Source organism: Xiphophorus hellerii, chromosome 4, assembly GCF_003331165.1.
Source record: "Xiphophorus hellerii strain 12219 chromosome 4, Xiphophorus_hellerii-4.1, whole genome shotgun sequence".
Taxonomy (NCBI): Eukaryota; Metazoa; Chordata; class Actinopteri; order Cyprinodontiformes; family Poeciliidae; genus Xiphophorus; species Xiphophorus hellerii.
The window spans coordinates 19,977,603-20,005,600 of NC_045675.1; the positions used below are offsets into that span (position 1 = coordinate 19,977,603).

General features: G+C 36.6%; 1 protein-coding gene across 1 annotated transcript; it reads left to right on the top strand.

Moving 5' to 3' along the window:
- The first annotated feature begins 19 nt into the window (after positions 1-19).
- Positions 20-27,996, top strand: kif18a (kinesin family member 18A). The gene is made up of 18 exons (XM_032559664.1): positions 20-153; positions 2,358-2,703; positions 4,500-4,657; positions 4,889-4,993; positions 5,238-5,348; positions 5,593-5,790; positions 8,256-8,432; positions 8,550-8,624; positions 8,753-8,853; positions 13,849-14,011; positions 14,343-14,507; positions 15,946-16,067; positions 16,161-16,450; positions 19,130-19,186; positions 23,231-23,597; positions 26,507-26,599; positions 26,699-26,796; positions 27,250-27,996. Exons 2-18 carry the CDS (start codon positions 2,388-2,390, stop codon positions 27,381-27,383), a joined length of 2,730 nt encoding a protein of 909 aa, XP_032415555.1. The 5' UTR covers positions 20-153; positions 2,358-2,387; the 3' UTR covers positions 27,384-27,996.
- Positions 27,997-27,998: the final 2 nt, after the last annotated feature.

Sequence of the window (27,998 nt, forward strand, 5' to 3'; positions counted from 1 at the left end):
CAGGAAGAGAGCTCCTGTTTGAAAATATTGGCGCTTGTTGTGCTAGCTGTCTCCAGCAACGCGTTGCTAACGACTTATATTTTCATGTGACAGCGACTTACTTTAATGAAAAAAACTGCTGTGGCATGACAGATAGCTGCTGTTTTATAACAGGTAAGAAAAAAACTCCCACGGAGAGTTTTCTGTTTGATGGCTACAACAAAGCTAACGTATTGTTAGAAAATACACGACGTTAGCTGGCTAGTTAGCAGGTTTGTTTCAACTGTGCTAAGTGGCGTTTGTGCTTCTGTATTTAAATAGGTAAATATTTAATGAATGCATTGATATAGTACTGATAATGAAAAAACATAACTTTCTTGTCTTTTAATATCTGTAAAGCAACACATGAATATATTTTACCGTTAGGGAGTTGTTATGATCTCGATATATTAATGTATTTCTGAAGTAACCGCAGCACGTTTACCAAGCTTTTGACACAACATTCCCTAGTTTGTTTTTTTTTAGTGGTAGATTTAATTTTTTTAATGAAGTGAACAAGAGCAGAAAGTCATAAAGACTTGTTAATACTAAATTAATGAAGATATTTGTAAGTAGGCTATAATTTTCACAATTTTTTATATTCAGATTTGTTTTTGTTTGATTCCCCTCAACCCAAATACTTGAACATACAGTATAAAAGGGAAAAGATAGGTTGGGGGTTCTTTTAAAGTAGTGAGTTTGTATCAGATGCGCATGAACTTCACACATATTATGCTAATCTTTCCCTGATTTTTAATGAACAACAATACTTTCAGTTGAGGCTTTTATCTACTGAAATTGCTGGCAGTTCTTGATTTTTAAGTATTTAATGAATGGAGGCTGAGCATAAAACATTTTCAGCATTTGACTTGCAGGTCACAGATCAATGCTGATTTAAATCTCTGGCCAGTGATTTGTGGATCTCTAACTTAGACTATTATTTAATCAGGAAGTTAAATTCTACAGAGAGAAACTCTTTTATAGGAAAATTGTGAAAATAGATTATCAAAAATGGCCATACTCAAAACACTTACAACTTAAATAAACCAATGATGACAAAAATGGCCACAAGTACTGCAATCTGAAAAGATGGTCAGTATATTTTCAAATGAGTCAACATGAACAGTAAGAGCACCAATCAATGGCTGATTAATTTTACTACAAATGCTGTTCCATGAAGGCAAAAAATTCATATTGATAACAGTTTAGTCAGTTCTCACTGCAGAGATATTTATTTATTATTTTATCTTAAGTGATTATATATGTACATGTGTGTGTGTTGTTTTGTCTTAATTACTGCTTTGGATATGTTGTTCTTTCAGCAAATGGCAAGTCATTACTCTGTGTACTCCAGTTAATGATTAATCTATTATTAGATTAGTTGACGATTATTTCAAAATCAGTTCATCACAATCCTATAAATCAGACTTATGCTATGTTATTTATTCAAAGGCTTATTTTTATTATCTTGGTATGACCTCATCTAAACATACCATTGTAGAATAGGTTTAGCCTGTACCTGGAAGGTTCAGTTTACATTACGTAATTCAAATCAATGTATTTATCCTGAGCTGTGAAATATATCTGACTTTAATGCAACATTTTTATCCTATTATGCTTTACATTATATGATGTAAGGAGATCAAATAAAGACGCCTGAGTAAAATAACATGCTGCCTCTTTTTTGACAAAATCACTTTTGGCAAAAAGAAAGAGGTGATGATGTGTTTTAGATGAATGGTGCATTTAAGTTTAGTAAAATTTCAAGCTTGATATGTGTCTACGTGTTGCGTCCACTAAGCTACTATAAGGGTTTTATGAAGTTTTGTTAACAATTTTCTAAAAATAATTGTTAGCCATGGTAGATTATCTTCAAATCATAATAAATCAAACTCTTTCCATCATAGACTAATAAAGCAGTGCTGCTGCATTTATTACTCTGATTTAAGACTGAAATACAGGTTGATACTACAGCTGACACAACCATAAATTTTTTTATTGGAACATTTTCATTGTCTCTGCTTGTGTCTTTGTTACAAGTTAGAGACTTATGTTTCTTAAGCAGCTTAGCAGTTAATTCCTTTATTTTGTTGCTAATGTTGCCAACTCAAGGAAACAGTTCAGTGATGAGAAATTAAACGTCCTTGAAAATAAATTTATTCTGTAAATCGGTGACAAAAGATTTAAAAAATAGTTAGCAGTTGTTTGTAAACAAAGATGGATTTCTGCTTCTGTTGTGCATATTCCACATTTGGATATATAGATGTTATTCCTATTGCCTTGTTTTGTTTTTAGTAGAAAAAGTCCACTGAAGAACTTTTTTCCTTTTTGTGTTGCAGCAACTTTCCATTCACAACAGAAGGACCAAAATGGCAAATGATGTGTGTAGTCATGTAAAAGTCGTAGTTCGCGTTCGGCCAACCAACGACAGCGAGAAGCGTGAAAACTGTCGCAATGTTGTCCAAGTTGTCGACAACCACATGCTTATTTTTGACCCCAAGGAGGAGGACATGTCATGTTTTGGGTCACAAAGAGTGAGGAACCGAACAATCAACAAGAGGGCGAACAAGGACCTGAAATTTGTTTTTGACCACATCTTTGATGAGAACTCTACTCAACTGGACATTTTTGAGAACACCACTAAAGGAGTATTAGATGGTGTAATGAATGGATTCAACTGCACAGGTAACTAACGTGGATGCAAAATTATTGAATGTGTTAGGCTTCTTGTTTGATTCAGGCTCAGCAAAAACCGCATTCGTGCAAAATAGTTCAGCAACAAAAAGACTAAATTGGTTCTAATAAAGTAACGGTAAAATTGGTTTGCCTTAAGAGGAAGCATGAATCAGACCTCACCTTTCCTGAATTTCCTTAATATTTTATAAGGTTCAGGGTCACTAGAAAGTCATGAACAGATTGTCCCTGAACTACCTTCTCAATCCCTGGCGAAAAGGTTTGCATTCTTTATGATTAATTGGAATTGTTAGTTTGCACGTCCATTCCACGTAAGCCTGCGGTTCAGGGAAAAAGTACACTGCAGGGAGCAAAGTGAGAGGGGAGTTACTTCATTACAGCATCCAGTCACCATTCTCAGTTTGCTCCCTACAGAGAATTGGTTCAATTTTTCCACCCCTCTGAAAAAAGTGTTACTGCAAAATTCAAGACAAAACTGTTTTTAAAGTCAGAATCAGTGACATTAAAAAAAAAAAAAAACTGAGCAAATTATATTACTTGAAATTATCTTTAGGAACAACAAATATCTTGTTAGATTTGTCTGTAGTTGTGTTGCTAACTGTAATTTTTATGAATCTGTGGTAAATATGGGTCCATTGGAGGATTAAATTTAATGTTCACTACCTTGACTGAACTCTCTTTTCTTCTCAGTACAATGTGTCATTTAAGGTTACTTTTCTGAGCAGCTTTTGAATGTAGATCTCAGGGTGTTGCAAGCAAGGTTCTTGCGTAGTTTGAAAATGTTTTTTAAAAAAATAAGAAAATAGTTGTATTTCCGGATATATTTTTTTCAAAATCCGTTTTCCTAAAGTTGGATCCACTTGTTCAAACATCCATCTATGAACAATTCATACATTCATTTGTTCATAACTCATCCTTTATTCCATGTATTTTTCATCCATGCATTCTGTCAACCATCCATCTAGCTATTAGTCCATAAATCCCTTTCTCCTTTCATCCATCTATCTATCCATAATCCATCAATCTGTTCATTCATCCATAAATGTGCATCCATCCATCTTTCCATTTATGTGAATACCACAGATTCACCCCTATTTTCCATCCATTCATCTTTTTATTTACTTATCTTTCCATTCATCCATCTTCTTCATCACCAGGTTTTGTTTTAGGGTTTTATTTTTGTACCCAGACTTCAGTAAAAATATCTGCCAAAAAATTATGAAATTAGCTGAAAACAAGTTAGATATCTGAAAACTTGAATTTGGAAAAGTAGCAAAGTTCTACATGAAAAAAAATGTGTTCAGGCAGCATTTTAAGGCCTGGTTTGCAGTTCTGAAGCCATTGTTTACAAATCTAGGCTGTTGCCATCTGTTTCGTGAAACATGTTATAGAAAGCAAAGGTTGTTGTAAACAGGAAAGAAACAGTAAACCATACATTTTTGACAGGTTGAGATTTATTTATCACAATCTAGCATTCTTGTGCTTTGTCTGTATTATTGTATCATGTCAAAGAAGAACAACTAACGACATACTGTATTAAAATAAATGCTGTTTCACAATGTATTCATTTAATATTTAGACATATATCTTTTGTCTAAATATTTTGTATGATTTTAGCTAAAATAAACACTCAAATTCCTGTCACTTGATTGATTGAAGTTTGTAATCTGCATTTTGTGCACTTCTATGCAGTTTTTTGTGCACTTTTTCTATGTTCTTTTAAAATTAATCTGTTAGTGTTTGTGCACCCTTTTCCTTTGTAATAAGTTTCCTTATTTTGGTCACAGTATTTGCTTATGGTGCTACTGGAGCTGGAAAGACCCATACCATGCTGGGTTCACAAAATGACCCTGGAGTCATGTACCGCACAATGAAAGAGCTGTTCAAACGGATGGATGATGCTAAGGAGGAGAAAGAGTTTACTGTTGCATTTTCATATCTTGAGGTATTTTCTAAGTATGTATTTTGTGTAGAATGGATCATTTATTTTTAACCTGAGCTGGTTATTTTGTGCCTAACAGCATTTCTTACATTACTCCTCCATATTTGTCTACTTTCATTTTTAATTCAAAACTATTCTGTTCAATCCTGCATTTCCTTTTTTTTTTGTCTTGAGGTGACTTTAGGTTGTTGAAGCTTGCCCTTGACGCCTAACTATGTTTTTGTTGGTTCACAGGTTTACAATGAACAGATCAGAGACTTGTTGGCTAATGTCGGGCCTCTTGCTGTCAGAGAGGACAGCTCCAAAGGAGTAGTTGTTCAGGGCCTCACACTTCATAAGGTTTGTCAGCTAAAGATACAACATTGAGCCTTCTTGTTATTGTATTCCATTTTCTTCAGGTGGTACAATTCTGCTCCTGTGGTTCTACTAAACAACGTAATGTATCTACATTTAACAATAAATGAATAAAATGCTATTTAAAGACTTTCTTCGTTACTCATTTGCAGCACTTATTAGATGTTTCACTATTTTCACCTGATCCATTACCCTCATGCTGAAAAAACTTTCTGTTGATGTTTTACAGCCCAAGTCTGCAGAGCATATTCTTGAGGCTTTGGATTCTGGCAATCGAAACAGGACTCAACACCCAACTGATATGAATGCCACTTCTTCTCGCTCTCATGCTGTATTTCAGGTACCGGTATTTTAATCTTGTAAAAAACATGAAAAGATTTTGTATGGTTTTTTTTTTGTGTGTTACTTTTAAGAGAAATAAATAAAGTAAACATCCCAATTACCTACAAAGTATCCAAATATAATGGAGCTAACTGTACCCACCTCTGAGTATATACAAAATATGTACTTAAAGAGTCTTTTACTGGTAGAAACTTTAAACATACGTTCTTTTTAAGCTAACACTTTTGTTTATAATTTCTCAGATATATTTGAGGCAGCAGGACAAAACAGCCAGTCTAAACCCTAATGTCTGCATAGCCAAAATGAGCCTGATTGACCTGGCTGGCTCAGAGAGGGCCAGCGCCACCAATGCCAAGGGAGCACGCCTACGAGAAGGTGCTAATATTAACCGCTCCCTTCTGGCCTTAGGAAATGTTATCAACGCTCTTGCAGACCCAAAGGTGAGATTTTGTTTCTTCATATTTTTATTAATTACCAAACGACAAAAAACAACATAATGACCACATGAAAAACAGTTAAAAATTTTGTCTAGCTGATCACTCTAACACTTGTGAAACTCTCAATAAAAGATGGTGAGCACATTGCTTACACAAGATACAATGTTGTTTCTTAGACCTGTATCCATCATGCAGAATAAGAGAATTAGCAATCAAGATTACAACACAGCAATGAATTTCATTTTAATATAAATAATTGTGTTCATGAAATGTTAATCGTATATTATCACTAAGTCTTAGAAAGCCATTTTTTGTTTTTAAATAAAGTAATCATCGGGAAATGGTAAAACCTTGGAGGGATTATATGTGTGCTTTGACTAATTCAGTTGAGACATTAAAACCTGATTAGGAATCTATGTACAAGAAACTATTACAATTAAAATATTTTGAAACGCATTTTTATTTTGCGGTTGTTCAACAATATGTCAACTGCATATTTTTACCCACCTCATGCAATGTTTTATGGACAGTGGATTACAAAGAAAATGTCAAACTTTTAAGCAGGCTTATTAATTCTATAGACAAAGCAATTTAAGAGTTTGTTTGTTTGTTTTAGAGACATCACAAACCACTGCTTTATTATTATTATTATTAATTTTCTATTTGTTCTGAATTTTATTGACTGGTTTGTATTATAACTTAAACTAGTTAAGTTTATTGTTGTATGAAGTTATCTTCTCTCTATGGTAGTAAACATGGAACCTGGGAAGGGCAGAGTCAACTGAGTATTTGGGTATTATTTCATTCCAGTTGCATACATTAACCTGTCAAGCAGTCTTCTCATTTTACACACCAGTCTCAAGAGACAAGACACAAGCAGGCGGCATGCATTTAGGAAATGCTGTGCAAACCTACCACAGCCATGTTGAAATGCAATCCATCTTCAACAGGCTTCTCCTTCATTCTTTGGGTTGAGCCTGTCTTCTTTCACCAGCATTGTTAAGTTTCTGCTGTACTTCACTCATATTTTTTTTAAGAGTTGCAGTCATGGATTCATTCTTAACTCACCACAGCTTTGCCACCCTGTCCCTCATGGTTATTGGCCCAAAGAAATTCACGTTGCGGTCAATGTTTAGAGGAAAGAATTTCCTTACTCGTTTCTTGACTGACATACCATTCATTTGAGAGAGCTGAAGAATGTCTGCTCGATTCTGTTTGGGCTCTTGTCATCTTCATATTATGCTGCATGTACAGAGAGTCTGTTGTAAGTTGTTTGCCTAAGGCGGTGGCCATACTTTTGTCGAGCCATCTGAAGAAGCACTCCATTTCTCCAGCTTGTCCTTCAGTCAAGCCCAGAGTTTTACATCTACCGAAAATGCTTCCTGTTTAGTAAAAGTGATTCCTTTTTAAAATTACATGTTGTTGTTTTCAATAATGCTAAATCACTCCTCTAATTGTTCTGGTCTTTGATATGGGAAGAAAACATTTTCCATGCTCCAGCTGTGCAATAATTGTGGTTTAGAGCTGGAACAGATGACATTTGTTAAAATCATGTAGTGTTTTGACAGCGAAAACAAAGGATGCGTCTTTTGGGATTTGTTAAAACTTTTTGTCACTAAAGCCACGCTTGGTGGTGGCAGGCATGTTTCTGTTTAAGATTATTAACATTCTAGATGTTACAATAAAATTCAGTACTGGTGGGCTAATAAAAGCCGTACTGCGTTATGAAGTCACAACAAGGGCTTAGTCATCTATGGAATGTCTTAAATATGCTGCACTGCTCTCAGAAACAATGCTATTTACTTTTTGACACTTTATATAGAATGACAGTGACAGCCTGCTTTTGTTTAAAGTGGATATTTTCCCACATTTATCCTGAAGCTCTGCAGACCTAACAAAAGTTCCAACTCTGTTCCAACACAGTTTGGCCCCCAGATAAAACCATTTTACGCTCATTTTCTATTATATTCGAAATTGTGAATCTTTACAGTCCTAGTGTCACTGACAGTGTGACTCACCTAAGCAGCTGTAGTTTATCTAATGCCATTATTATTGGCTGAGCTGTCTTCACAGACTGCTGCAGAGAGACTTAATCTTGAAATTGTACAATCTGCACTAAATTGTGTTTCCAGTTAGGTTTATTGGTTCCCACCATACAGTCCAATGTAACAATGCCTTTCTTCCGGTTAAAGTGGAGAAACAACATGAAGGCACACTTCATATGTATGAGTTTACATCTTTCTCTTTTTTTTCTTTTTTGATTTATGTCTTGTTTGACAAGAGTAGTGGAATCCTGGGTTCTGTATTTGTTCTTGTCAAACATTTATTTGATATATTTTCTAAGTGGACACAGTGAAATTTCAGTGGTTTCTCAGGGTTTTTTTTTTTAGTTTCTTCAGTGCAGTCTGTAAGGGAACTCAAGCATACATTGTGGGGCTAATCCTTATTTTTTTTCCCATTTGTTTCAGAGTAAGAAGGCTCATATACCATATCGAGACAGCAAGCTGACGAGGCTACTTAAAGACTCCTTGGGGGGCAACTGCAGAACTGTTATGATTGCCAATGTTAGCCCATCATCCAAGTCCTACGATGACACCCAGAACACACTTAAATATGCCAACAGGGCCAAGGAGATAAAGTCCTCGGTCAGTGCTAAAGCTTTCACATAGTTAACTGTGATATAATGGCAATGAATCTTGTAAGTAAATCCATGAAATCCTTTGAAAACATTACATTTTTCTTTTCCAATGCTTGCCTTTCAGCTCAAGAGTAATGTTGTGAGTCTCGACAGTCACATCGGTCAATATGCTGTGATCTGTGAGAAGCAGCGGCAAGAGGTAAGGAGAATCCACCATCATGATTTGACATTTAATCAGTCAAATCTCCCTCATTTGTTTTGAATTAGGATATTTACAGTGATTTGTCCTTTGTTTCTGACTGTTTTCAATGTCTTGCATCTCTGAAGATTCTCCAGTTGAAGCAGAAACTAAAAGAATATGAGGATAAAAACGCAGTGCCTGGGGCTTCCAACATGATCTCTTCGCAGAAACAAGCAGAGTTCAAAAGGTAAGTATGTGGTCTGATTCCCAGTGAAACCTGCAAGACGTCACTCTTTTTGGCTTGTCATAAATCCTTCATGTGAAATCCCGTTATTGGAATGTAGACACCAATTCAAGTAAAAGGAGCTTGTTAGGCGTTTTGCCACTAGGGTAACTAAGGTGTTACTACAACAATTGATACACAAATGCTTATGCCTTGAGAATGAAAATCTTATTTAATCACTTGCAAATAGCAGGGTCAATTTTGGAAGATTGCATTTGAATCATTGAAGCAGTTAAAGAAAACTACCCATGAGGCGGGTGAAGTAGAGGTTTTCCTTCTCTGCGTTTTATTCTAGCTCTTTCCCAAGCTTTTCCAAGTCTCAACAGGATATACAATCCTTACATCATGCTGTGATTCTGCCCCTGGGTTCCCTGAGCTTGGAAAAAAAGGAGAGGAAAAAATAGTCTGACAACACAACTAGTTCACTATGTATAAATTGTGCTTGCAGTTCTGAACTTAACTTCTGCAGACTGAGGTTCTCACCCTGGCTCTATTGCAGAGCGAAGCATTAATAACAAGTTACAGATGGTGTGATATTCAATGAACAACTCTACTTATTTATATTTTTAAAAATGTGTCTATAAAATTGTTTATTTATGTAGTCATGTATGAAGTCAGTACTCTCAGCAGAGTTAAGTGCCCTGTCTATCCCGTTTTTCCCTCAGTTATCACTGAAAGATGAATATATATGATTTCCTGAAGCAAACCACTGTGTGTGTGTGTATATATAAACATGTTAATATATTTATTTATGTAATTTATGTTGCGCTATATAATTGCATCTAAGCCCGTTAAAGGAGTTTTCATCTGCTGGCAGGCCCAGGACTTACTGAAGCAAGTGTCAGAACTGATAGTCCCCCCTAAAGGCTCCTCAGCTGTTGTTATAACCTTGATAAATTCACATAACATTTATGAGAACTGCATATACTACATAGCCTCCTTGTTAAATATGATTTATAATTTTTAAGCAGCTTGTTTGTGTTACTGTTATGAAATACTCCCACATGAACCTGATGGTTAGACCTCTTGGAAAATTGTTTCTTCCTGGAAAATGGTCCACCTCTGCTGATGACCTCATGCTGCCCTAGTGGGTATAACAAGTCACATTGATTTAAGACAAAACACACACAAAAGCTTTCAGTCGAAACCTTTCTGCCCACAAACCGGTGAACTGTTTCTTTACACCTCAGATTTATAAATACAGGGTACATGTCCTTTTTTAAGTGTACTTCTCTTTAACACAATTTAGAAAAAATGTCTTTATAATTGTGTTTTATTATAAACACAATTATAAGTTAAAACTGGAATATTAACCAGGACACGAATGAGAAGTTGAGATCTGTAATGCATAATTGTAATATTGTAAATCTTAGTCATATAGTGGTTTACAGAAGTTTTTACATATTGTCCCTTCAAAGCCCCCAGGGCTGCTGTTCAATTTTAAAAGTTCTGGAGAAGTACTAATTTTCCTTCTATCATTTTCTACGTCTGTATAAGTATGGAAAAAGAAAATGGTGTGGAAAAAAGGCTTGAGTTTCTACACCTCTCTGTCCTTATTTTCTTTCCTAAAAGTTACAATTTGAATTTATAAAAAGTGAAGGGATTCTTATATTTATTTATACTTAATAGTGCTGTTTATTTTTTAACTTTGTGTCATTAAGATAAGATATGATAAGCTCTTCAATCTGCCCAATGTTTCCAAAGATAAATACACATTCATTTAGAAATGTTAAAAGGCCCATTTCACTATTCTTTTGTCCTCAGACATTTTTAGATCAGCGTGTTCTGGATCAGAAGTCAACCTCAGCACTGTTTCCTCTCTCTTTATTTATTTATTTTTTTGTTAATGGATACCTAAAATATGTTAAGAACTGACAAAATTAAAAATTTTGAAATTTCTGCTTTGCAACACATTTAATGTTGAAATGGAAACTATGTAGGAAATCTGAATCAAATACTGCAGTGTATTTATTTGGGAGGCCAACACAAAGAATTGTGAAGTGGGAGGTAAACGATGCACAGTTAAGAAAAAAGTGTGGTATGCATTTGTGATATTCTACTTTCAGCTGATAGATTAAAGTATCTTCCATTAGATGTTGAGAGCTGTACATATTTTTACCTAAATTTGCTTTAAACTTTTTGCACAACTTTATCGCTGACTGGTCTGGTGACTTTCTTGGTTTATGTTAAGCTGGTCTTTACTGATGTTCTTTAACAATCCTTTGAGGCCTTCAAAAACCAGCTATTTTTATGTTGTGAAATTGCTGTTTACCAATAAGGTTTTAATTTTTTGAGTCAATACAATGGATTTTATTTTGAAGAATTGCTGTAACTGGAACATAACATGTGCATTCCACTTTTTATTTTTTTTACTTTTAACAGAAACATGTGAAAGCCATGTAACTCTTTCTTTAGACTTTGCAGTTATGCATTTCTTTCTTTTGATCTGCTCAATAAAATACATTAAACTTTGGTTGTAAAATGAGGCTTTAAGGTAAATAAAGATTTATGTTTGCTACAAAATTTATATTTATTAATTATTTATTAATTAATAGAAAAGGACACATTTTCAGTGTTTGATTGCTTCTATTGGTTCCGGTGTACTTTTTTTAGACAAGCATGTCTTATATCTTGGATTAATGGCAGCTGTGCTTAGAGGCCAGAGGATCAGGATTGAAAACTATTGCAATGAACCGTTTAGAAAGAAAATGCTGTTTAATTCGGATCTTCCTTTTTTCATTTCCTGTCTGCCACGATTATGCAGCGGGGAATGAACGAATGTAGAGTTTTAATCTTGAACAGTTGTGTCCTTTTTTTCAGTACAAATGATACACATTTATTTTCCTTAAATCACACCAGCCAGATCTTATCATCTTATCTGACTGTCTGTAAGGCATAAAGTGGCATCTGTCGGGGTATTTGGGTTGGAGGCGGGGGTATGAGGGAAAAGCTGAATGAGTCTCTCTCCCACACACTTCATTCACTGGCATCAGAATTCACAACTCGCACAGAAAGAGGCTCTGAATAGAGGCTGCACGCTTCTCAGGCTATTAAAAATTCAACAGTCTAGCAAGGCCACGGCGTCTCCTACGTCACTAGAGTTGCATTGAAGAGTGCAGTCACATTTCAGCGACAGCTCTCCAGCCTTATTTACCTGCATGCCTCTCCTGCCTTTTATGCCGTCTTTACTCAACTAGACAGCATCCAATCAGAGCATCAGCTCACCTCTATTTCAGGAATACATATGTGCATCATATAGCTAAGAATATCCAACTTGCTCAGTTTGAATACAAGTGGCATGTCCAAGAGGCTGCAGACACGGAGTTTCTTAGTTTGCCTTCAGGTGTACTAAAAATGTTAGTCATCCAGCGATGTCATATTTGTGCAGCACTGCTAAGTTTTCACTTAACCAATTTAGATATGCTTAAATAACAACATTGGGTTTATTTTTGGCAGGGAGTTGACAATTAATTTATGCAGTAGAGCTTGCTACACAGTAGGATGGAATCTGCATTAGCTATGCTGCTCCACAGTCTCACACCCCATTGTCCTTTACCTTTAAAGGACTCAGTCATGCTAACAATAATTGTCCCGAGCCAGTAAGAACATTCATACTGACTTAAACAGATACCACCCAATATTAAACATGGCTATTCACAGCTGGCATTAAGATCTGAGCTAAATGATCCACTCTACATCCAAATTAGTTTTCAGACTTTTCTGTACAACCCTTAGTGAATTCAGTCTCTTGTGCTACGTCATTTACAAATGAATATGGTTTAGTTAGGCTGCAAAATTCAACTGCATCAATCAAGCTCAATGAGAGAAATCCCAAATGGAGCACTGAAGGGAAATGAGAATCGAACAGAATTGCATAGGCCAGACTTGCAGAACACCTTAACCCAGGGTTGTCAAACTCCAGTCCTCGAGGGCCACTGTCCTGCAGTTTTTAGATGTGCCACAGGTACAAAACACTGGAATGAAATGGCTTAATTACCTCCTCCTTGTGTAGATCAGTTCTCCAGAGTCTTGCTAATGACCTAATTATTCTATTTACGTGTGGTGCAGCAGAGTCACATCTAAAAGTTGCAGGGCAGTGGCCCTCCAGGACTGGTGTTTGACACCTATGCCTTAACCCGTTCCTAAAACATTTCCTGCAGCATTTAATAACAAGCATCACCAAAATTATATTACAGGAATAAAGAACCTAAGTGGATGGCATTTGCGTAATTAGCTAATGTTTATTGCAATCCAAGCAGTTCTTTGTGATACTGATATTTTATGCATTATTGAGATAATTTGCTATGCTGCTGCAGCTTTATCAAAAGCCATCAGCTCTGCTACTAAACACTTTTACTACATGCATAACCTAAAATGTTGAGGCTTCAGGTGATTTGCATTCATATTATGAAGCTAATGCAGATAAAAGTATTCCAGTCTCTCTCCAAAAGCACCCTGAGGGATGCCGTTTCAGTCCGTTTTGTGTGTTCACATATGTATTTAAAACCCTACAGACTTAATCAGATTGCACAGATATTATCGCATGATCTGAACGCTGCTTAAGAAGTTTTTCCAATGTTTTCTATTCTTTTAGGTATATTAATAATGGTAATGTGTCACAAGGCTTTTAGATATTATGTAATTACTGCCAGTCTCTCAAAAGTAGAGTTAAATGATTGATTTTGTTGCTCCATCAGTAAAAATTAAGTACTACAGCTTCAAAAGTAGATTTGTGGGGATGTTGATCACAAGCCAAATACAATATAATAACTTTTAGTTTTGAGCCTTTGCTGATGCATGTACCAGGCCGTTTGCTCACATTTATATCTTACATTTGTTAAAATCTCTGCTCTAAATCTAAAGCATGATAGAAACTGTTGGTGGTGAACCATTTTTTAAAAAGTTTGATAAGAAGCAAAACTTTGTATAGTAAGTAAAAATAAACTCTCATTCCTCCAGAGTGTCAGAAGCTCTGCAGAGCATCTTCTCCAGCCGTGCTCAAATCAGGCGAGAGCAGCTGGATCTAGAGCGGCAACTGAAGGCGAATGAGCTGCGGCAGCGCTACAGTGAGGATGATAACCTGCAGGTCCAACTTTTCTGTGCCAAAGAAAAGATGGAGAAGGTAACTGATGCACACACTGCATGATGTTTTTGGATTCCAAGCTGCTAAGTCATCATTTCAATTTTCTGTTCTGTTAGCCTCTTAATTGACTATACTTCAGGAAAAAGGTCACTGTTCATAAATGTTTAGGTCTCTTCTCATATTTGAGAGGATTACAATGTTTAATGCCAATATTTACTTTAAATAATTTTCTTGAGTGTTGCTTTTTACAATATTTTAAAAAAAATTTCAGAACAAACAAATGCCTTAATCTCTAATTCTGTATTGGCCTGATTGCATAATATGTACATATGTCAAAAAAATGTTACAATTATTTTTATGTTTTCAACAGGCCACTTGTAAGCATGAGCGCAAGATTGCCAGCTTGCGCACTCAGCACCAGCACATATCAAAACGTCTGAAGGAGACAGAGACACGTTTTCTAGAAAATGATGGTTTGCTTCACCGAGTTGAAAATGAGATGAAGTTGCTGAAGTCAAATGATCAGACCTCAGAGGTGAGTAACACTCTTTAACCCATTAACATCTGGCAATACTGGAAACAGTAACAAAGTTCATTGTGACAAAGGACAACGTAGGACTTTCAACTAACTTTCATTAAACATAAAACAAAAATATAGATTTTATTCCTACTTCTGCAACAATTAAATGATTGTAGTTATTACAATTTGGCATTACATGTATTATCTGTACAGTCTATTTTAATTCGGATACACTGAGTTGAAGACAAATATAGAATAAATTTAGTAGCTTTTTTCAAGTGTTTATTGCACAGAATATTATACTTTTCTGCTCTATAATGACACAAGTAGAGGCTCAGATTAAGAGATTAATTAACTGGGTTACCTGCTGAAGTAGCTAGCTTACAGTAGTTGGTTGTTTAACAGGCATGGTGCTCAAAGCTTGCCAACTCAAGTTTTAAAACTGGGTTTCATGGATTAAGGCGCTCCTTTAATTTCCACACCATGAGAACCTCCTTTCAGCCAGCTAACAGGCATTGTGAAGCAACTGGTCAGGGACGGGCAAAACTCCTCAGTCTGGCACTTTTATCTTATTAAAATGACTTTAAACTGTAGGAACGGCATCACGACATGCTTGCTTACAGCAGACCAAATGTTTACCAAGCTAAACTAGACTTTGACACTGTAAACCTGTCGAAGTCCATTTAAAACTACTATTTTATAAAAGCCAACAACAGCTAAGAGTGACATTGGTGACAGAATGCTTACGGGCTATTTTCAGCCATTCAGGAAAAACAGATCGCTGGAGGTAGGGGTGAGGCAAATTAAATGCGTAATTGCATAACATGTAGACTGGATGAAATGTAGGAAGGCAAACGGACATGATTAGATACCAAGAAAAACGTAACAATGTAGGTCATATTTGTCAAAAAGCATGGCTTGCTGTTTTTTGTTTGTTTATTTTGGAGGGTAGGCTGTCTCACTTCTGGCATCGTGACCGTCTTTGTTTCCTTCCCATCTGTTCTCTCAGTAATTAGAAGCATGTTTATTTTATTTCTCCAGCTCATTCGTGGATCAGTGAAGAGAATAAATCAATACCCTTTGCTCATCCTTCACACAGCGGCCGGTTACCTAAAACCATGTCCATGTTATTTTTTTCTTCTTTATCCTTTCTTCCAGGAACTGACCCAGAACTATGACGCACCCAGCGGTCAAATGTTCTCTCTGGTGTTGCTTCGTAGTTTCTTTACGTCACGATGCTCTCTTTTCCTTTTTTTTCCCCTTTCCTCCCATGCTCTGAACTGTCTACTTTTCTGATTAAACGTGGATGAACACGGAACTTTTTGTCCTATCCTTAGCATAATTATCTCAATCCAACCTGTTCAGACTCTTTCTACCTGTTAGAGAGTTTGTTCAGTCTCTTTTTGTTTGAAAGTTTGTGCTCTCTGAACTCACCTTTTTCTTTCTTTTTCAGGTGTTAGAGAAGGACTTGTATTGCCACAGACTAGAGCTCCAGGTGAATGATCTCAAGCAGCACATAAAGCAGATGGTTGAACTCACTTCGCTGCAGGATCAGGAGAATAAGCGCATGCAGAAGTAGGTTGGCCGTTGACATATCTGACCTGTTACTGTACAAAAGGAAAGTGCACTTATTTCAAATGTGTCTATCATTTTTCTTCTAAATTTCAGAATGTTAAACATCCTGCTGCCTGCTTACAGTAGGCAGTACACTGCATTGCATGGTGTTGGCTTGCTCAGGCTAGCAGACGAGATGGAAAACCAAGAACTGGAGCACGTTGTGTTGAGGGAGAGAGGTGTGGTCTGGGCAGACCAGGAAGGGACGGGGCAGCAGGTGAAAACTGAAGACATTGGTGGCGACTCACTGGAGACATGTGGGGCAAGAAAAGTTAGGCTCCACAGTGAGCTGGCTCCTGTCCTGTCCTTCTCACATCTGCAATACCACCAGAGTAGCCCCTGCAGTAAGTCACCTTTTTTTTCTTTCTTTTTCTGTCTCTGTCTCTTATTTTCATATATGCATATATATCTACATTCTTATACAAATATAAAACTAAAGTATTTATTTGATGCAGAATATGGAAACATTTGATCACTTTTTTCTGCTGCTTTTTCTATCAGTTGCATTGTAAACTTCAGTGGCAGATTGTGTCTCTAACAGTTTAACTTAACTGAAAACAATATGTATGCCTACCATTGAATGATTAGGAAAGATAGAAGAATGTTTTTTCTCTGGTTCCTTTAGCAAGTAATTCATAAAGTTCATTTAACAAGCTCAGCTCTCCTCAAAAGAACAGCTTTGATTACTGCAGATTTTTAGGACTGAGGAAATGACCCGAGTTACAAGAAGCATTTACCATCATCAATATATCATGTTCAGCACAACTAAAACATTTTCTTAAACTGAGTCCAGCATGTCAGCACAGATTCTGTCTTAGATGCAAATCCAAAGAGTTGACAACTGTCTAGGTGCACCAGTGATTTATAAGGCAAATGTAACATAAGCACATTTCCAGAGGTGAAGCCATGTTTGTCTTCTCTTCTGAAATGTATCAATAAAAACATTTGTGAAATCTTTCCAGGATTTGTTAGCCATGAGATCAGAAAAGAGTTTTGATGAGTTTTTTTTTTTTTTCTTCAGCTAGTCAAAAACAGTAAATATGGATGTTATCTCTTCCATCACCAACATTAATATAAAAATCATCAGGTAGAGGAATGGAGTCAAAATCCAAGCAGTTAATGGATGGTGGTTGGGGAAAGTCATCAAAGAATTGCATACTGTACCGTGGAAGTATGCAGATCAGTCAAGTGAAAAGTGCTCAAAGATACCTACATGTTTTTGTAATTGTTCTTTTATTTAAAAAAAACAGATTTTCATTCGTTTTTTTTGCACCTGCTCAACAACAAACTAAACATCCACTGTTTTTGTGAAACAAATGAAGTAGTAATCATTATAAATCCAAAATATAAGAGAGGTTTTGAAGGTGTGCCTTATGGAAAGAAAACAAGATTTGGTTCAGTCTTTCTTTGAAAATCGTATATATATTTAAAATCATTCCAGCACTTTGACACCCCATGCTTCAGATTATTTCAAAGGTATTCAACGACAGCAACTGATGTTGAAATGTTTTGTTAGATAACCCATTCTACTTTTCTATACATTATAGGTTCACTTGTAAAGCTGAAGTTGGGAGGAGCTCCACATGTTCCACAGATTATTTCCTTATGTTAGTTGCATGTTATGTGCGCTGTAGTTTGCCAGTTTCCCATGAGAAATAGCTGGGCTATGACACAATTTACACAGTCCTGGCTGAAATGCAACAAAAAATAGTTAAGACTCATTAGACCACCTATGTCTACTGCTGTTCAACTATTATCAACAACCTCACAAATGTTTCAGTCAGTTAGTGTTAAGTGGTGTGCTCTCCAAGGAATAGCTCTCTCTTTAGTGCACATGCTAGTTTGGCTTTATCACTTGCACCTCTGCCAGGTGCAACAACTTTGCCTTCCACCCATTTCGCCTTCATACTCTACAGCTGTGGGACAGATGTTAAACTTTCTCTTTCTTTTGTTACAAACATTGTACTATAAAGACATTACGCCTAGATCCATGTTTCTCCATTCCAGTCCTTCTGGGACCACTGCCCTGCATTATATTAGGTGTTTCCCTTCTGCCACACACATGACTTGAATAAGTGGGCGATTAACAGGCTTCTGCAGCACTTAATGGCATTCAAAGAAGGTCATGCAATTATTTGAATCAGGTGTACTGGAACAGAGACACATCTAAAATATGCAGGGCACTGGTCCCTCCATACTGGAATTGAGAAACACTGGTCTAGATCTATATTTTGTAATTTAAAGAAACTGTTCCTAAGATCAACAAACCAGCTGTACTGTTGTAAATAATGTTTTCAGCACGGCCTGCACACGTCACATCTGGATGTTTTACAATAGCTTTAAATATAAAAAGTTGGCTTTCCAGTTAAAGAGTGAAGTAGTGGCGGGTGTGTTTGGCTTTAGTCCAGGGTCTGGTGTGTTTTGTTGGAGCCATGAGACTGCATCTTTCAGTTTTCATTTTTAACTGTCATCCCTGCATGACCTAGCAGCACCAGCAGCTCATGACACACAAGATATGGCAGACAGTGGAGCATGAACTGAAGCTGGCCAGCAGTCCTTGCTGCAATAGTGCCTGTTGTTTGTTGAGAAGTAAAGGCTGCACCTGTCCCTCTGCTCCTGTGTTTGCTTGTTTTATTTGAAAGTCCTTCTTGTTGACTTTTAATTAAATTAAATGTCAGTACAACAAAGGATCCAGTGACATATGAATGGGGATATTAATCTGAGCCTGTTGTTTGTCATAGTTTAAACTTTAAGAGATAAGATGTTTTATTATGAACCAAAACCCTGAGCTATTAGGGGGAGTTTTTGTTGTCAACTTGACATTTCTCCTGCACCTCATGCTTTGGCTTTATCATCAAATTAAATTTTCTTAAACACACACGAGCCAGTTTCTGTTTACATTCACAGGGTCTAAGTAAAATTAAGTGATAAAACCATTTTAAAAAGTATACTCTAGATCGTGTTTGGATCATTTTATTGTAATGGAAATAATTTGTTGAATTAGTTTTTTATTCTCTTCTCAGGTGCCGAGAGACTCAGTAAAAGAGCGTTATACTGCAGTGCAGCTCCGACTTTTAAAGGTAAATGGATTTTCTCTCTTCTGTTGCAAAACGTCTGTGGTTAGTAACCTCTTTACACATCTTAATCATCTGGTCCTCTAATTACTCTTATATACACTCCCCTGGTCACCTTTTAGTCACTTCTGCAAATACACATTAAACGACTGCTAAAACAGAGATCTGAAATCATAAATTATTATTAAAATGCAATATAACCTTGTAGTGGTTATCGGAAAGCCTGAAATGTCACTTATTCCTTTTTAAAGCTGTAAAGAAGTTGTTCAGAGTACTGAAAAACACACACACACACAATAAAAGTCATGCATGTAATATTTTTTGATTCATAATGGTGCTGTAGACATTCTTTCCAGGCCAAAACTGGAATAGTGAAATGAGGTAAAAACGCATGAGAAGTATTACATAGAGACCCTTTGAGAAGCTGTTATAGAGAAACGCTGTGAAATATCGCATCCCAAATGGTGGTAATGATAGTTATGGCAGATGTTCTATGTTTTATTGAGATATTTTGCAGGAAATGAAATATGAGCATGAAATATTTCTGCCAGTTGACCAGAGTTTGTTACATAGAAGAGAAATATGTACACTCTTGGGAGTTTGCCACATTCTCTAATAAAATTTGACAATTACTCATTGTTACAATGTAATTATGTTTTGGTTTTTTTGTTGTTGTTTGATTGTTTTGTTTTTTGCTGGTGCGGTGGCGTATCTCAATTTAGATTTTTGCCATTTTAGTTTAAAATTTGTCTTAAAAATATTTTATAGTTCCAAGTTTCTTTCTTATGATTATTTAGCCACTCTATTGAAAAGTGGCTGGGTAATTTCTAATTATTTGCCAATATATAATGCAACCTTTCCTCTGCTACCCCTAAATGAAATCCAACTGCCCTCAGAAGTCACCTGAACAATAAATTGGGTCCTTCTCTGAGTAACTGAATGTCAGTATAAATACAGCTGTTCTTTGAAGATTTAGAGGTTTTTGTTAGAGGACATTGGTAAACAAGAGTGGGAAACCCAAGACAGGAACTACCTTCTTTGAGGAAACTGCAAGATTTCACTGTTATGACAAAATGGGTGACCAATGGAGTTCCTGGTGGCCTTGGTCCCAACTTCTTTCAGATCATAAACAAGCATGTAGCTCTGAGCTGAACTGTCAACTTTCTCATGATCTTTCTCACCCCATGAGCCAAGACTTTACATGGCGCTCCAAACTGGAGCCGGCGGATGGTCATGTGATATTTCTTCCAATTCCCGATAGTCTCTTCAACAGCTTTCACTTTCTCACCAAACGTCTAGCTGATGTTCTCTGTCCCAGTCTTTTGTAGATTGACTCTGTCCTTGATTATTGTTGACAGCTCAATGGTGTATCCATGGTGATGGAGAGTTTTGAATTGAAGAAATTGATTCTGTGCTTTATACACATAAAAAGTTACAATCGGGAGTAGAGCTGCTCAATGTATTGAATTATACATTGACACATTATGTACACATCGCAGTATGAATGTGTACATAATCACAATTGCTTAGGACTGCCGGATGCAATACCTGGTTGGTTATTATGATTCCTGCCTGGGACATGCATTGACTTTCTGCATGCAAATAACTTACCCTGCCATCAGTGTGCGAATTTGATGTTTATTTCACTTGACAAATTGCTTAAACGGGTGGAGAAATTGTCATGCTGGAAAACAAGTGGAAGAGTGAGAAACCCATAGGTTGATCACTATCGATATCTTAATTCCAATTATCAACATCCAAGTCAGCATTATTTGATTTCCTAATATTGTTACAGCGCTAGTCAGGAAAATCTGGAAATGATATATTGATTTTGTGCGGAACCTGAACTCATGGCTACTCTGTCGGAACCAGGATTCTGGTTGTGTTGGACTGAATCAGATTTTATTTTACTGACTGGTTTGCAAACCCCCTTTTTACTTTTGCTACGTGCTGCACTTTTTTCAGACATTTGGGTTGATATTCTGTCGCCCTGCTTTGAAATGAAGCTATGATCAAATGTAGAGGTTGTCCTTTTGTTTATAAATAGCATGCATGCAAGCTCTGCTTTTGTAAATTATTTTTGTCATTTCATGTGTTCAATGTAATTAAATAAGAAGCTCTCTCTATTCATAAATATTTTACTGTTTATTATCTTAAAATTAAACTGCAAACTACCCAGTTATAAACTCTTTTATGGATTCTTCATTTGTTATAATTGAGTAATTATTTTACTGAGCTACTAATGTCACATATCTACTTACATATAAAGATGTGCAAATTTATCACCTGTGTAACCATTTTCACTGGTGATGGTTGTTTTAATATCCAAACTCCTGATTTTCATCCTGATGCTGTTTATCAGTGCCTCACTGCTTCCACAACACCCGATGGTCACTGCACCATGTTATGAGAAATGGCTCCACCCTGCAGCTTGCAAAGCCAATCATATTTCAGTGGTTTTAGTGAGGGTTGTGGTTTTGAAAGAACATTAACTCTTCGTGGGGTGCATTACAAAAGCAAAGTCCACAAATCTGGTCACTGTGATGACAGCATCACTGTATTTTAATGAAATAATCCTTACCTGATATTCTGTATGAATTTGCATTCACCTGTCTCCCACAGCATCTGCTTTAAGTGTTTATTTTTATATTATAATAAATCTTTTACTTTTTAAATTGTCTCATTTACCTCTTCCTGCTTCCATTTTAGTCATGCCTTTTGCTTCAAACACATTTAGTTTTCTGTTCTCTTACCCACTGCGTTTCGTTCATCCTATCCTCAGATGTTTTCCCTCTCTGTCTGTCTAGCATCTAACCCTCCCAATCCCTCTTGAGCTTCATTCATGAAAATGCAGATCCACAGCAGGGCAGGGAAAAACGTCAACATACGTAAACTCCCCTGCTCCACCAACCAGAAACGGCGCACTATAAAAAACAGGCAGCAGCAACCAGGCGACCCTAATTCAGTGCAGCTCCCACCAGAAATAGCAACTCATGCATGTATTAATCCCCTACTAGCCAAAAATATGTGATTGAAGAAACTCTGCTGCCATTTATTGCTGGGGACATCTCCTCTGCCACAGGAAAAGGGGTATTTATCACTGATTCCTCACACGGAGCTCTGTCTCAAGTATGACTCATGTTTGCTAAAAATTGCTTTCGATATTTGGGGAATGGTATAAATCAGTCGTTCACCTTTTGCATTTTATGTTTTCACTTCCTTCTTCCTTTATGTGCTGGCATTTTTCCCTTTTTAGCCCCCTCCCCCCAAAATGATGCAGGCATTGTGTTTAACCTATTTTTGTTCTGTAACCTTAACAACTTTTAGTCGCTGTTATAGTTGCTGGATAGATGTTGCACAGAAAGAATAAGATTAAATAATGTGGAATAATGTCCACCTTTAAAAATTACAATTTGTTTTTTTTAATGCAAATTTAAAACAGATCACTCCATCTCATCCAAATGTAATTTCTTGCAATAGTTTTGAATAATTATTTCACAAAAAATCAATTGTTTAAAAAGTTTAAAAACTTTATTTTCTTAAGTTTGGAAGAAAAAAAGTTGCTTGCTTGTAAACACCCTGCTTTCTGGTCTATTCTTAAAGAGCACTGCTTGTTAGGTGAATAATGCACGTCACAGCCCTGTTCTGATATCTTAAAGTTTTTGGGGGGTTTTTTTGACAAAGGTGGAGCACCATCATTTGAAATGGCCTTATGTCAGTCTGACTTTAGTGATCCCACAGTGGCATAATTAAAGGGAAATACTCCATTATTTCTTCATGGTTATATTTGAAATCCAACTCTTAAGCCCACTGCTGGCACTTCACTACTTATGACTGATTACAGATGGGATGTGATGAACCATTACCATTTTTAGTGAAATTTGTTTGCACCCCATTCTTCTTTTTTCTTAAGTGATTTAATTACATGTTCAGGAAGCATAGTATGGTGGGATAGACTTGAACAACTAAATAATATTCAGTTTATCATATTTTGAATGCAAGTATTACTCAACTAATCTGTTATTCATGTTATTTTGGGTTCTTTTTTAGACGGAGGAGATCCGCCGGATAAGACCGGAGACAGGCCTCCAAAAGTGTCCATCAGGAGAAATCTCTCCACACTTCTCCCACCACAAAGTCCACAAAGCATTGTCAAGTACCAAGCATTTGAGGACGGCATGCTCCCACTCCAATGCACACCAGAACCTTCTCAGCTGCCACTTGGCTGCTCCAGCTCCATGGATCCAAACAAGACATTTGAAATCATTGAAAATGACGATCAGACTACTAGCAATGCAACCAACATCCTAAGCTACGGTAGCCCGTGTCAAGCATCGACGTCAGCGGACGTCTCAGGCTCCAGCCAGCTAATGCTTCCACACAGAGCAGCGGAGGGCACCCAGATTTCTGCCAAAAGGTTAGAAACTAATCAGCAGAGTTCCTATGTAGTATTGAAAGGTGTAGAATTTGAATTCAGTTTTTCCTAAGTCTTAATAATTCTGAAAGGTAAGGAAGTTCTATATTTCCCAACCTTATTTCCTATCCAGTTGTCTAAATGTAGACTCCTTTCTTCAGTTCTTCCTTTCTTGTATTATTTCTTCCTCATATATTCATTCTGTCCTCCATCCCTTCTTTCTTCCTTGTACCCTAAACTTATTTTCCCTCGTCTCTCCTTCTTTTCTTGTTTCTGTACTTCCTGGTCTGTACTTTCTCTCTTCCTCTTTTGTCTTCTTCCTTCTTGCTTGTGCTCTCCTTTTGTTTTTGTTTCTTCATACTTGCCTTCTGTTCTTGTGTCCAACATCCTACCTTCCTCCTTTGACCTCCCACTTTCTATGCCTTATTTTCTTCTTTCTGTATTTCCTTTCTTTATTGTGACCTACTTGTGTTATTAGTTTTGACCCTATGTTTTTATCATTCTTTCTGTCCTTCTTTCCTACCTTGTGTTCTATACTTCCATGTCACTTCCTTCACTTCCTCCTTCCATGACTTATTTTCCTACTTTTGTCCTTGTGACCATCCTTTCCCCCCATGTTGTTATTCCAACCTGTTCTTTTTTTCCCTTGTGACCTCATCCTTCCTTACCTCCTTTCTTTTGTTCCTTTGTTCTTTCAGTCTTCCCCTTTCTGTCCTTCCTTCCAGTTTCTGTTTTGCTACTTTCACATTTAAATCCTGCCCACTGTAGAGAAATCTGACAAATTCATAGTGCTAGTGTTTTATTTGTAAAATTGCACTTGGTGTCATTTCTACATGAGGAAAACCTTCATGGTTTTGTTGGAGTTGAGTTTTTTTTGGTAGCTCTTACACCTTTATCCCTTCAGGGAACAGAGTACCCCACTGTACCCCGAGGTACTCTCGGTTGACAGCGAGATGCGGGGTACAGGTCACCAGTCCATCGCAGGGCAACACATAGACAGACAGGACAAACAACCTTGCACACACACTCTTGCTGTCTAAAGAGAATTTAGAGACCAATCAACCTAACAGTTTTTGGACTGGAGAGAACCTACGCGTACACGGGGAGAACATGCAAACTCCACACAGAAAGCCCTGGGCCAGGAATTGAACCCAGGACCTTCTTGCTGCAAGGCAGCAGTGCTACCAACTGTGCCACTGTGCAGCCCGTGTTAAAGATCTTTTGTTTTTAATCAGTTTTTACGAATAATATGTGAACCCACAAACCACATATTTCTGAACGCACCCATTGCTCCAAGACATCTTCTTTTTGTTGATGAACAACTGTGAGAACTTTTTAACTACACAGCCTGGGAATCTGGTCGGACTGGACACCAATAAGCAAATATTGAGATTAAGATTAACATATTAAAAGACAGATTAAAGGACTGATCATAAAGCACAGATAATCTGGTCTGGTTTGGCATTATTTTGCACAATGATAAAAGTTTGCAAAAGTAGAACAAGGCTACATTGCAGCATTTAGGGTTAGAAATGATCTACAAGAATGTCCTGTTTGGTTGTAATTATGCCCTCAAGATGTTAATATCAGTTCAAAATTGACACTGGGCTTTGTCCTTATGACCAGATCATTTAGCTATGCATGTTAATGTCTGGTACGATCAGAGCCGTCCAGAGGAATGAGCAGCAGATCACGCTGCATAAAAAGGAGTCCCAATTAAACTTTTAATGTATCAAATAAATATTTTAAACATTATAATGACTGACTGAGATGAATCTCACCGTGACGTCTCAAGTATTTTTCCATGTTTCAATGCTTAAATTATCTTTCTGGCAGACATCTGAATGTTTCTAAGCTGCAGTCTGTAGTGCAACCAAGTCATCCAAAAGTGGAAAATCCTCCAAACCTTATTCAAAACAAGGCTGAAACTAGAATGCACACACAGGATATTCTCACCAGCTGTGGGTTTACATTCTGGAAGAGTGGGTGAAGAGGCTTAAATCTACTGAAAAGGGCGGCTCGTTCAAGTCTTCAGCTGGAAATGGCAAACTGACACAGGAATTATTGGATTGTTGTGGAGAAATTTGATCCTCAGCAAACTCGAAAACAGAACAAATGTTTTGCCTCAGAAGAAATGTTTTATTACAAAAAGATGACAGAGAAGTGCACCACACAAACACACGTAACACTTTTAAAACTACCTCAAACTGGATGATTGGTTCTGTGAAAACAACTCAGTTAATTTTATTTATATAACACCAGTTCAGAATAAATGTCATGCCAATGACATTTATTGCCATGACATTTCAGGCGGAATTGGAAATTTTTCAATTTCCAATTATGCTGAAAAACACAATAGATCATCTCATACAGCTGGAATTCAAGCATGTAGACTGATTTATAGACAGGCAGTCTAACAATAGTAAGATTATTTAAATTATCTTATTTTTCTGGTAGAAATCTAAATGTTCCTAAGCTTGCTAAATAGGCAGCCAACTCACTTACTGATATCTTAAAAACAAAATTTTGACAATGCAGTTTATTCTGTTTTCCAGACAGGAAACAAATGGTGCAAATTATGAACTGTTAAAATGTGAATAAACCGTTTTTCCAGACTGATTTTATTACGCAGATTTATTCAGTTTGGTTTTGTGGTGTTTATTGACCACAACAGCAATATTAATATCTGATATTGGCCCAGATTTTCATATTGGTGCATCCTTATCGAAAACATTTCATTCGTTGATATACCTAATATGCCCTAACCAGTCAATTTTTTAGTACTGAAATCTCTGGCTGCAGTACAAAATATAGATTTGTGTTCATGGGAAAGCATGCTGATCACATTTTAAGTGATGGTTTCTACAGTGTTTTTTCAGTCAGTAGCATTAATGTAAGCTTTTCTTCTGTAGACAAAATATCGGTCCTTTGCAAGAGACGAAACGAACCAACCCGACCTACATGGACATGACATCAGCTGCACAAGGAAAGCGTAAATTCAACCGGTAATTTTCCTCTTTTGTTTTCAGATGTAACTCTTGATGTAACCTGGATGTAAATCCTAAAGTTTTACCGAGTACAATTTTTTTTTGTCTTAATTATAGCACCTTCAAAGAAGAGTTTCAGGGTTTCTCTGCACCGAAGCGGATAAAGAAAGAATCCTCCATTGCACAGAGGCCTCTCAGAGTGCAACGATTTACTGGTAAATGCCAAGAAAAGCACCATACACACACTTAATATAACAATTCGTGATTGACATAGTTATATATTACACTAATCACAAGTAGTATTGACAGGCCCTGATTAGCCTATTTTCAGTTTACTTTAAGGACTTTAATTAATTGTAGTCAGATGATCACTCAACACCAGCCAGCTACTATAAAATGTGCTGATTTAAAGAAAGAAATAAGATTTATAGCTCACACTTTAAAATGTTTTTAGCCTTAGCAATTGATATATTAGCAGTACAAATTGTAAACAATAGCTTTTGTGCATCTTCTAGAAGATGTAAAATATTCTGGTCACCTAACTGCTCTTTGTATCATGTTTATATTTCTTTATTCATTGACTAGTATTAGACTGTTTCTCAGATCCACTATCGCGTTTGTTTAAGCTTGTCTGTTAAATCATTACCTGCCTTTTTCTATTTCCTCAGGTTCAGAGAACAAGCCCCGCAGAGTAGAGAGGAGTGTTTCTGAGGGAAATCTCAGTGTGCTTGAACATCAGAAACCCAAATCACTTTTCTACAAAACGTCCCAACAGATCAAACGGGTGGCCAAGCGGATGTGACCCATCACCTCGTTCTTATCGTTTTTATTAGGACAGCTTTTCACTCTTCAAGCTTTTCCGTCCGTTGTTAATACATATGTTCAGGGACGAAGTTGGCGTTCTGTTGTGTAGATGTGCTCCATCAGGATTCTCTATGCGGTAGAAAATCTTACTTGATTGTAAATAAACACTGTAGATATTTTTGTGTAGATTACTGTTCTGACGTTTGGCTTTTTGGAAGTTTTTAGATCACATACACACACAAATAAAGCAAAAAGGTGCCTCAGGGCAGACATTTTACAAACATTATGTATTTTAAGCATGTCTTTAGAATAACTTCGTTTTAGGTAATTGTTTTACAGGGCAGCTGATACAGCTAAAACTGCTCTATTCGGCGCAGTTTGTATAGTTGTTTTTTTATGTTGTACCAATAATAAATTGTGTTATTTTATGTTTCTAAATAAAACTGGTGTAGAACAACGTGTATTTGATAAATCCATTTTAAAATATATTTGCTCTTTGTGTCATTGCTGTTGCAAGTAAAGCCAGATTTTAAATGAATGCTCATTTAAAAGGTGCTCCAGCCTCACACATGTTCAGAGATTCAACATCTAATATTAAATTTTGTAAGACAGT

Bases quoted from the DNA above. Each gene is read 5' to 3' on its own strand.
- kif18a (XM_032559664.1), top strand. From the start codon at position 2,388: ATGGCAAATGATGTGTGTAGTCATGTAAAAGTCGTAGTTCGCGTTCGG. The intron at 4,994-5,237 runs GTTTGTCAGCTA...GATGTTTTACAG, and splicing joins AGGGCCTCACACTTCATAAG to CCCAAGTCTGCAGAGCATAT. The intron at 16,068-16,160 runs GTAGGTTGGCCG...TCTAAATTTCAG, and splicing joins GAGAATAAGCGCATGCAGAA to AATGTTAAACATCCTGCTGC.